General features: G+C 33.4%; 1 protein-coding gene across 1 annotated transcript; it reads right to left on the bottom strand.

Moving 5' to 3' along the window:
- Positions 1 to 290: 290 nt before the first annotated feature.
- Positions 291 to 2,305, bottom strand: LOC105173550 (protein DETOXIFICATION 52). Its single transcript, XM_011095333.3, has one exon. It carries the CDS (start codon positions 2,167 to 2,169, stop codon positions 532 to 534), a length of 1,638 nt encoding a protein of 545 aa, XP_011093635.1. The 5' UTR covers positions 2,170 to 2,305; the 3' UTR covers positions 291 to 531.
- Positions 2,306 to 12,318: the final 10,013 nt, after the last annotated feature.

The raw sequence follows: 12,318 nt of genomic DNA, 5'->3' as shown, positions 1-12,318 counted from the left end.
ATATATTATTATTATATTATCACTATAATCAATAATTATTTTTTAAAATAATATCAATTAACTTTTTGTCCCATATATATATATATTGTGATGATGGGACCTATGGAGAAAAGGTCACAAGAAATTGATGGCCCCATACCGCATTATGGAGTCATTGTAAGCGCAAAATATATAAAATCAATTGATCTTTTTATTTTCATGTCATATTAATAATTAAATCGCGTCCTGATAATAGAATTTAAGAAAAAGAGTCCTATTTTTTGAACGTAACAATTTGAAATATAAAAAGATGATGAAATCATGAAAGAATTTTCCATACTTTGAATATTTTTTTTCCTAATATTTTCTTTTTTTTTTTTTGGAACAACAAAAATCCACCCATGACTCCAAACCCCAAAAAAAAATCAGTGATTCACAATAGAGGCTGATTAGAATCAGAAAAATAGAAGTAATTGGTGGTGGGGGGGAAATGTAAATATGTGAAAAATAACAATATCAGCAGTGTCAATTTCGTCAAGCGGGGGATCCTGATCACGGTGACGTCACCCTAACGGAAATCAAGGGCTCGCTGTCATTCTCGTCACCATCACGAGGCAACGTTGTTTCACTACATCCTGCGCACGTGAGCAGCTGTGCTCTCATGGCCTGGTACTCCCAGTTTGTGGTCCCCACCACATACAGCATCAGCCCAGCGCAGCATACTTGGGCCGAGAGAAGCCCAATCCAGAGCCCGCAGAACCCGACCCCCAGTAGGAACCCAAGCCCGATTGCCACTGGCATGCCCACCAGATAGAATGCGCCGAGGTTCACATTAGCTGCGGTGGAGGGGCGGGCTGTCCCCCGCACCACACCGCATCCGACGGTCTGCGGGCAGTTCCCGAGCTCGCACAGCCCCAGGATCGGTAGCGCGGCGGACGTCAGCCGCACGATGTTGAGATCGTTGGTGTACATTTGGGCCCACCGGTTTCTCATCGACGTCGCGAACGTCATAGCTGATAGGCCCATTACGCCCGCTAGAAAGATGGATACGATGGTGGAGACCCGGGCGTTTTTGGGTCGGTTTGCTCCGAGCTCATTTCCGACACGGGTGGAAACCGCTAGGCTTAGTGAAGATGGGAACACGTAGAGCAACGACGTCGTTTGGATCAGCACCCCCATCGACGCCACCGTGGCCTTGGGGTCCACCAAGAGCCCACACAGCACTATCATGATCTCGTACCACCACCACTCAAGGCACACCGAAACGCAGCTCGGCGCGGCCAGCCGAACAAGCGGCCCCCAACCCGTCAAGCACTTGAGGCTTGGCTTGGTCCACGTCGGCACGTGCAACCCACGAGCCCAGACGTAGATGACCAGCGCCAGAAGCACAACCAAGTTGGAGGAGGCGGAGGCAGCCGCCACACCGGCCACGCCGAGACGGAGGCGCGAAACGAGCAAGTAGTTGATGGGCAGGTGGAAAGCCGTCCCAACAAGAGAAGCCAGGGTGAGGGGGTGAGTGATACCTTGAGCCCGAAGGTAAATCCTAATGGGGTGGATAAAGGAATTAGTGATAAGATCAGGGATCGAAAAGGCAAGATATGTGTGGGCCAATCTAGTGATACTGGGGTCCTGGTGCAAATACAGAAGAATGCTGGAAATGTTGAGCCAAAGAAAAGTGATTGGAACAGAGCAGACGAGGAGAAAAACAACAGCCCTCTGGAGAGTCAAAGAGAGCAGCTTCGGCCGCTGAGCGCCGAAGGCTTGAGCGCAGAGCGGCTCCATTCCAAGAGCCAACCCGGAGAGCACTGAGTAGCCGGTGATGTTGGCGAAGGCGATAGCTAGCGAGCCAGCCGCCAGTTCGATGTCTCCAAGGTGGCCCAGAAACAGCATGGACAGCATGGAGCGGGAGTATAGAATAAGGGCCGTCAAAGCTATGGGGAAAGCTAAGCTGAGAAGAGCTTTAGCCTCGGTGAGAATCTCAGCGGCGGAGGGGAGGCTGCTGATCTGGGACGGCGGCGGTTTGGCGGTTTCTTGGTGCTTGAAGGTGGTGGCAACAGATATCAGATCAAGATAGAGGTGGCACTGGGGCGGCGGTGGCGGAGGGTGTTTGTTGTGATCGGGAAGGGGATTGGGATTGCACATAGTGAAGTAGAAATAATTGAGTGTGGTTGGGTTGAGAGATACTCTCATGAAGAGCACTCTCCTCCAATTCCTATATATGAGCTGCAGTGTGTGTATATATCTATATATCTCTATCTAGTGTAGCATCTATGAGACTCTGACCACACTTTCATATTAATAGGAGGGCAAGCTGGGATTCTTATTCTCTTTTTTTTTTAATTTATTTTAAAAAAAGGGTTTTATTTTCTTTCTTATTTTACAGCCTTTTTTTGGTGATATATATATATATATATATGTATTCATAGTATACATGTATTGGGGGTGTGGGGGGGGGGGGGGGGGTTCTTTTTGGAATTGTAATGCGAAGTAATCGTGTTTGTGGATTTGTTAGTTTAAAGAGAAGTCAGAAAAGATTGACAGTCCCCAAAGTCTGCAATTTCCAATATATATATATATATGCAATAAAATGAAAGGGTGTGTATTTACGAGGAATTTTTACTGGTGGAGGAACTGAAGCTGTTTTGATCCTTCATCATCGCGCCTCACTGTCCTAACTTTCCAGTGCCAAAAGCGCACTTCACATAAACTGGGAGTAAAATCATTGATCTTTTATTCAATTTTTTTCAATACAATTTGTTGTTATGATTCTATGGGGATAATTTGTTTAGAGTGAATTTATGAGTATATATATATTTGTTGTTTACGAGGAAAGGCCCGTCTCAAATTCGTCGAGTATGAAATCTACAAAAAAAAGATATTATCATCAGAACTATATTTGAAAAAGTTCCGATAATAATTTTGTAATGCATAAGTCAAATAGATTATAAAAAGAAAAGTATTTAAGATTGTTAGTATATATGCTAGAGTAGCAAAAGTTGCATTTTGGATATGGACGGCGCTTGTTTATAAGTTTTTGCCTGATTCGACGTGAACAACGAATACCAAAATAACCGCGGTCATAGTAGGTCCATAGATATTAGGGTTTTGGAGATATTGGGTGAAACCATACTTTTAATCCCATATGATAAGAAGTTCAACACTTTTAGTCTTTTATTGTACCGAAATTTCGAAATAATCCCAAAATTGAGAAACCTCGATATATTTAGTCCCATGCTTCATAATTTTCAAAATGATTCCAAAATTTAAAAACTTCGACATATTTAATTTAATGATAATTATGATTTGATATATGACTTATGTCTAGTAAGTTGTTTTAATTTGTATTTTCTATCATAAATTTTTATTATATTTTTATTTTATTTATACAAAAATTTTGTTATTTATTTTATCTAAAAAAATTATATTTATATAATGTATACATTAATTAGAGAAAAATTATAATGTAATTTAAAAAAAAATAAATATAATTTTGATGAGAATATTTCGTGGAAATTTCCCCACTATATATATTATATATGTATGTGTGTGTGTATATATATGTATGTATGAGTATCTGTACAAGTATGTATATGTCTCCACACATGGGATGCTTTGTGGCGGTGAAAGGACAAAAGCGCCGAGTTTCAGTTTTGGAGCATTTGAAACTGATGTGTCATGTTTTCGCAAAACATTTATATATCATCAAAAGACATGCTTTCAAATTTCCTTAAGTATTTTTTTTTAAATATATTAGTTGATATAACACATCGTTCTTATATATATAATAAAGTATATATTTTAAAATTTTATTTTTATTAACTCGAAACATATGTTAGGAACGAAATTTTCTGTCTCTAAAATGAATCGGCGATGGAAAAAACACATGCAAGTCATCACGTGGTCATTATTTTTCAAAATGGAGGTCAACGGTCACATGACTAATTTCACGTGATTTTTTTGGTCAATTTTCTATCAAAAATTGACAGGAGGATTGAAAATAAGAATTTTCGAGTATCAAATTGTTTGTTACAATCTCGTACGTACACAATAGGACTAAAAGTGTACAAAAACTAAATTATGAGATGAAAAGAAATGCGATTTCCTCCACATACACATATAAGTTTAAAAGGAAAAATTGTACTTTTAGTTCTATAATTTAGGGGTGGTATTTTTTGTCTTGTATGAATTGATTTTCACAATTTAGTACTGTAATTTTATAACTTTGGCAATTTTAGTCCTTTTTCAGCTAATTTGATTGGAAAAATTGCACGTGACTTGTATATGACTCAATTAAATTCGCTGTAAGAAAATATGATATTAGTGACAAAATATCAAGTGACAATTTCAAAGTTATCATTAAAAATATATATTAAGTGACAATTTTTTATCTTGTTATTATATAATTATTAGTATTAAAAATTGCGTATAAAGTTATCACTGGATATAATTAGTGATACATCTACAGTGATCATACAATATAATATGACAACTGTTATTAGGTCGTCACCATACATGTATCACTAATTGTATTTAGTGACAACTTTAATTGTGCATATATTTTGTTACTAATTCTTGCTACTAACAATTGTTACACAATAATAATAATAATAATAATAATAATAATTAAAATTATGAAATTTATTAATGTGATAAAATAAATATTCTGAACTAAATATATATTATTAATGACAATATTGAAATTATCACTTGATTTTTTTTTTATTTCCAATCTTCTATATTTTTTATAGTGATTTCAATTTTAAATAGTTCTGTAAATCAATTATTGCAGGACCAAAAATACCAACTCTTCTAAGTAACATGACTAAAAATGCCGATTCTCCTAAGTTAGAATATTAAAATTATGATTTTAATTAGTTTATGTGCAAGTGACATGCAAATTTCCGACCAAAGGATGAAAATTATCAACAGCCAATGAGAACTAAATTACGAATATCAATTCGCACATGTTCAAAAATACAACCTTTAAAAATTACAGAACTAAAATTACATTTTTCCGAAATTTAGGATTATAACAGTACGTTTGTAAGTACACCTAATCAAATACAGGAACATATATTCGTGACATGCGTGTGTGTACGCATACAGGCATATGTACAAATGTACGTTCATAATTAAATACTACTATGAACTTTATATCTAAATGTACTTAAAAGTTTATAATTTGGTATAAACAGGCTCCCATGGGCACATAGACTTGCCGTGTATAAATTGTTTAGGGTTAATTACACTTAAATCTCCTTTAAAAATATTAAATTATACTTTTTTTAAAAAAAATTTAAAAACTTATACTTACATCTCCTCCGAAAATTCTCAATTTACAACTGACCCAAATTCGTTAAGATTTCAACGAAAAATTCTGACCCAAATTCGTTAAGGTTTTGCTCATCATTTAACATTCTCACATATATTTTTATACTTATAAAGGGATAAATGTAATATATAGAGAGAGTGTAGTTAACATCATTGTATTTTTTCCTATGTAACCATAAAATTATTACATAAAAACGTTAAATGAAGGATAAAATTAAAAATTTATGCAAATTATTTTTTTACTAATATCAGTATTTCCGTCAAATCATAACAAAATGGGGTCATGTGTAAAAAAGTAAAATTTCGTAATTTCAAACTTCTTTAAAAAAAAGTGTGTTTTCAATGGAATTTAAGTGTAATTACCCATTTATTAATTACACACACCTTGCAATCTAAAATACATTAATTCTTGTATGTAAATGGACATACACATAATTTTAATATAGAAAGATTTTCTTTTTTTAGTCCCACGCTTCATGTGATTTTCTTTTTCTTATTATATTTAAAAAAAAATATTATTAAATTAGTCCTAAATTTATTTTGCCGTTTATTTTTAACAGTAAAATTGCACAAGTTACCTACCGTTAAGTGTCTGCATTTGTTGGAGGGAACTTGTGCGCCTCACGTGTTCTCGTGGGTTAACTTCAGCCCCCCAAAAATTATCTGCCCATTTTCCTTTTATGTTAGCCAAAATTCTCCCTCGATCGCTTGAGTATGCTGCGTTGGAAACCCTAACTACGATACGTCATGTTGATTTTGTCTGTTTAAAACTTTGACTTTTTAGGGCTTTTTGTTTTTTATACTTATATAAAAGTTTTTGTATGTTAATGAATGGATTTGTTGTGAAAGTTAATTATATTTAGGGTTGATTACACTTAGTTCCTGTCTATAAATATTAAATTATATTTTTTTTCAAGAATTTTTTTTGAATTACACTTATACTCCTTTGAAAATTCTTAATTTACACTTGACTCCTTTCCGTTAGGATTTGGATAGAAAGTATTGACGAAAGTAAAGAAAAATGCATAAATTTTTAATTTTGACCCTTATTTAATATTTTCATGTATATATATGGAGTGAGGTTAACATCATTATATTTTTTCCTTCATAAGTACACAATTTTATATGAAAATATTAAATGATGGGTAAAATTAGAAATTTATACAATTATTTTGCTAGCATCAACATTTTTCGTCCAAATTTAAACAAAAGAGGGTAAGGTGTAAACAGTAAATTCATGGAGGGGGTATAAGTATAATTTCGAAACTTATTTAGGAAAAACTGAATTTTATATTTTCAAAAGAGGTTTACGTGTAATTAGCCCTTATATTTAAGTAAATAGTTTTTTATATTTTGTTTTTGGTTCCATAAAATTTTGCATTTTGTTTCCCATGTTATTAATCTACGCAATAGTTCGAGAATAATAATACATGCCCTTGCACATAAAGAATTGTCTTCCTAAGTAAAGAAGCGACAACCACCATTCCTCCTTGTATACAAGTGGAACTGTCTACCCGAATTTTCATTTGTCCATGAGGTCCTTAGTTTCATAACCTCTCCATGGAAGTAATTTATCGTGCTCAATTTAGCATTTCTTCTCCTCCTATTTTTTTTTTTTTTTTTTTTGCCCAAACAAAAGAAGAGAATGAAATTGGAATACGGTAAAGAGGGAGGATTTTTCTTTCCCTCTTGTGGAAGCAGCAAAGACCTCTTTGCTTCCAAAAAGCCCTTTATACAGTCTAATTCACATATGGAGTTGGCACTTAAACGAGACACTATAAGAAAATAACTCAATAGCAATAAAAAAATTTCATTGAATTTGTTCCTACTTTTAGGTTCTGTATTTTATGAATCCTTCCACCTTTTGCTTCTTACTTACTTTCGTTAGAATAAGATTTATTATTGCCTATATTTTATAGACTAAAAGTTAATAATGCATACTGGTCCAACAACACCACAACGGTAAAAAAATCTTCACGAAAGTTTCTTAAGATTTGTTGAGGACTACTAACCTATGAGACAATGATTAGCACTCCAATACTTAAGTCAGTAAATGAGTTGAGGAAAATTGAGATAGAATAACTTGAATAAATGCATAAAAATGCCGAAATAACTGATGTAGGGTGCTTGAATATAAAAATGGGAGCTGAAATGCAAGTAGAGTGCGGGAAAACAACAGGGATGGTGTAGCCTTGCTGTCCGACAGAGAAAATGTGTTGGATGAGAAGTCACTTATTTGTGACTGACCTTAGACCTCTATTTATAGAAAAATTAGATGAGATTCTCAATTTAGTTTGGGAAGAGCTGGATATCTATAGAATCTTCAGGATGTTGGTTTCAAAATGGTACTACCTATCTTTGATTTGGAGTTATATTTTAGGAGATATGACAGTTGGAATGAGTCTTGTCCAATCAATAAGTATGTAGGGAAACCTATTACCTTTTACTTCCATCAGTCGGTTCCAGTTAGATATGGGTTCCTTCTGGCGATATTTTAGAGTGACGTGGTCCTTGATGAGTAAATCTAATTGATGGGGCAACCTTGCTATTTGGTGCTTGGGCTTGCTAATCAGGTCTTGTCTACGAAACTTGCCTTGCCAGTCTGCGCGACAGGAAGGGGTTGAAATCTTTGCAGTCTGGGATTTACATCTGGGCCACCAGCCTGCTACGGAATGAATGGGAGCTGAACTCCTTGTAGGCTTGGGCTGCGTTTGGATTTTGGGCTTGAGAAATTTTGGAGGGGGCATCAGCCATGGTATATGACTATTATTAATCCTAATTATATAAAATCGATGTAAAAATTTAGCTTATTCATCATATATATTAAAAATAAACTTTTGTGGCTCCTTACCAGGGCAAATATTAGCCACACTCACAAAAATTACGGCCAATAATATGGAGAAAAATGCAATTTAGCCCTGATGATATGAGAAATGAGTAAAAAATATCCTATGAAAAATAAAATAGCAAATTACCTACAATCAAACTATTGATAGGGGGACAATTTTCTTTATTTTTTGAAATATAGGGAGATAATTTACTATTTTTTTTTTCTTCACAGAGTATTTACTCATTTCGCATATTATAGGGGTATAAATCACATTTAACTCTATAAATACTTATTCAGAGAGGTACACTTATGGAGGGAATATAGTCTAAAGGTGAAAAATACTCTTATCATAATAATAAATAAATTGTAGTAATTTTTGACAAAACTACCGGCTGCTACCTACAGTTTCCGGCCTGAATTAGGCGGTTTCCGACGGTTACGACTGAATGACTTTATGGCCGTCTTCAATGGCTGTTTGTTGCTGCTGTGAGTTGGAGTGCCTATAAAAAGTTGCAACTCTCTCATTCTTCAACACTACCACCCGCTCACACCTCTCTTCTCTCTCTCTCTCTCTCTCACGGGAGTAGCAACGTTCAAATTCTAGTTTTACGATGAAGGTTTTTGAGTGTTTTTCACGGTATTCGTTAGTATGGTGTTGTACTCAATGAACTGTAACAATTTTATCTTGGGAGAATAACGCTGTACCCGAAGCACTTGATATGGGGCATTTATTTTATTCAAGGCAAGCAATTAATTTACGATTCGGTGAAGTTTGATATCACTCAACTCATATGTCGTCTCCTATCAACCCCAACCCTTCGCTATCATCAAATCCTAATGAACACTACACCAGTCTCATTGCTGAATTACAACATCAATTGAGGAATAGTTATGATGAAATGGAAAAACTTAGGAGTGATATAACGAGATATGCCTACCACCAACAATGGTTCGAACAGAGGACGGACTAGTTGGACTGCAAAAATACAATTCTCCTATGGGAGAATAGACCACTGTCTCCTTCGCATGCCCCCTCCTCCCCTCCCCCCCCCCTCCCTTCTTGGCCCCAGGCCGACAACGGCTGACGCTCCTCACCCTCTCTTTTTCTCTCTCTCTCTCTCTATATATATGTATAAAATATATAATTAAATATATATTTTAAAGATATATAAATAAATATATTAAATATATAAAAGTACATTTAAAATATAATTGTAAATTTAAATAATATTGATAAGATTTGAACCATTTATTTATATCATACGAGATCTAACAATAGAAAAATAAGGTAAAAATATCATTTAAAATAAAAAATATGGCTCGTGTGTTGTACCTCCGGAGCTGAGGGGTCTAGTTGCTATATTTTGAGTATCACAAGGACGGGGGGTTAGTGTTTTATTTTTCACAGGGGAGTACTTTAAACATTTTTAGGAATACAGGGGGATAAATTGCATTGTACTCGCTAAATTTGTCTCTCAATTAAAGAAATATATATAACTTTTTGTCATTGCTAATGATTCAAAATTTTAAAAGAATTATGATGAATATAAATTAAATATGACCATCAACTGTTGTTTTTATAAGTAAATTAAAATATTAGTCATAATTAACAACCATGCTAAATATTAGTTCATCGTTGTAGGGAATGACCACTAGTACGTATTCTCTCTTTACTGTCCCACATTACTTTTACAAACCATTTCTTACTTGTTTGTATAAAGCCATTTGGTGCCACGAATTTGAAAAGTTAGGCAGATGCATTTTGGTGGAAAAGGCATATGCACGCGCGCACGCGGCCTGGTCCGGCCCGAGTTGGGTCATCAGTTTTTATATTTCGTGAAGAAAGAACATATATAAAATCTTACACTTATCCGGCCCTATTTTTCTCATAAAAATAAATGTTTTTTAATTATACGTATTTTCAAGGTTTAATTTAATAATTTATTTGATATTTGGGTCGATTTAATTTATTAAATGCATAGATATGTGAAGCATTAAATAATTATCTATGGATATAATTAATATGACAGTCCATTAAAAATAATCCAACTCGAATATGTTGAAAATTATCTATGTTTAAATATTTTATGCTTCTCAATACTCCTACAAATTTGAGAGTTTCGGCAACATAATTACGAAATTGGTTCTTAATTTTTTCATGATTTTGCGTATAGAATAAGACACTATTGAGAGTTGATGAATTTTTACAGTCATGATCAGCCATTAATATCTTCATGTAGGACAGCAATCATAACTTTAGGATAGAGACAATAATCGTGACTCCCCATTAGTACAACTTTCTAAATTTTTTGAGTTTATTTCGTTACTATATATACAGTGATAAACTAAATATTGATATTTTATAAATAAAATTATTTTAAAAAATATATATAATTATAAACACAAATCATATTATATCTACGACAGAACATTCTATTTAATGTAAGAAAACATATGTTGGGATCACAATTTGTCTAATCAACCTCACTAATTAAACAAGCACGTGGAAACCCTAGTTGTGAGTGTATATGGATATACATGGAACCAATCTAGATAAGTGCCATATGCTATTATTGGGCAAGCAAAAGAGTCCGCCAGTTTTAATTTAATTCAAATAAGCTTAGGTTAAATGCATCTCATGATCACTTAGACGTCTGCAAATAATTATGAATTTGATGGAAAAATATTGATTTCTTTATGATTCTATGATCGAATATGAGGCCATAGGTTCCACTATATTAGATGTGTACGTATTTATCTTACTTTATATAATTTAATTAGAGAAAAATATAATTTTAGTCCTCTAATTTATGGTACATAAATTGATTTTCGCAATTTAGTCCTGTAATTTTAAAAATTTGGCGATTTTTATTGGCCAGAAAATTACATGTGACTTGCACACGATCCAATTAAACTGTAATTTTGGTCCTATAACTTAGGGGACATTGACATTTTTAGTCCTATAACTTGGGACAATTGGCATTTTTGGTTGTTTATGAATTTATTTACAGGACTAAAATTGCAAGTAAATTGCAATTTCCGATCAAATTAGCTGGAGAAAAGGACTAAAATTACTAAAATTATAAAGTTAGAGAACTAAATTGCAAAAATTAATTTGTACAGGACTAAAAATGCCATCACCACTAATTTATAGGACTAAAATTATAATTTTTCCATTTATTATAATATATTATTTTTTTGTAATTTGTAATTTAAATGTTATTAAGCATTATATTGATGTTTTGACCATTATTTTTAAAAAAATATAATAATGTAACTATCGTTGTTACTAACAAAAACATAAGTCCCATTCCTTCACTTGGACAAATGTGTTTCTTTTTTTGTTCTGCTACTGTGGTAGTGACTGATTTTTTATCCACTTCGATTTCAACAACTTTAAAAAAAATAACACATTTGATCCAATTTCTACAAGTTGAAAATACAAATTTTGCTATGAAAGCGGTTCTCAAATGCCAAGCAGGTGCCTTTTTCTGACAGAAATTAGACCAAATATGTTAATTTGTTTAAGTTATTATTCTCAATTGCAAAATTGAATTCGACAAAGACCAAAAGTGTCACCCCACTATAGTTATATTTCAAAATATGTTTTTTTGAAAAATATTTTTCGAGCGAACTATCCAATAAATTAATTCAAAATATAAAGAAATACATCCATAATTCATCATTCTAAAAATTCATAACTATCTGCATTGGGTTCAAGATGACTTCATTGCTGTGATCAGACCCATCCAAAAGCAGAAAAAAGAAAAAGAAAAAAAAAGGGCTTTTGGATCTGAGATCTTAGTTCTTAATTGGTTTTCAATAAAATAATTAAAATACCTAAATATAGAGTAAAATATTAAGATGAAGTGAGTTGATATATGTCTGGAGAGCACAGACAATATTCACATTGTCCCCCATGGGACTGCAAACCGATGCTAGGAATATTGTCACTAGTTAACACTACATCCCACTACTCTGTAAATAAAATTATACACAAACCATCAATCATGATTATGTAGAATATAGTATGTAAATTCCCCATAAAAACAAATAAAATCATCAAGACTAGTACTTATACTTATGCCTTATATATATATATATCTAGAATATATATAGAATTAATAAAATAAATAAAATCAATGAAGAATAAAGATATTAATTACTTCTTGAATGTT

This window comes from Sesamum indicum, linkage group LG11 (genome assembly GCF_026168435.1).
Source record: "Sesamum indicum cultivar Baizhima isolate 11 linkage group LG11, ASM2616843v1, whole genome shotgun sequence".
Classification (NCBI taxonomy): Eukaryota; Viridiplantae; Streptophyta; class Magnoliopsida; order Lamiales; family Pedaliaceae; genus Sesamum; species Sesamum indicum.
Note: the sequence above shows the minus strand (reverse complement) of the source record. Positions and strands in the feature narration are given on the sequence as shown.

Excerpts from the sequence above, each read along its gene's own strand:
- LOC105173550 (XM_011095333.3), bottom strand. The coding sequence starts at position 2,169 with ATGAGAGTATCTCTCAACCCAACCACACTCAATTATTTCTACTTCACT.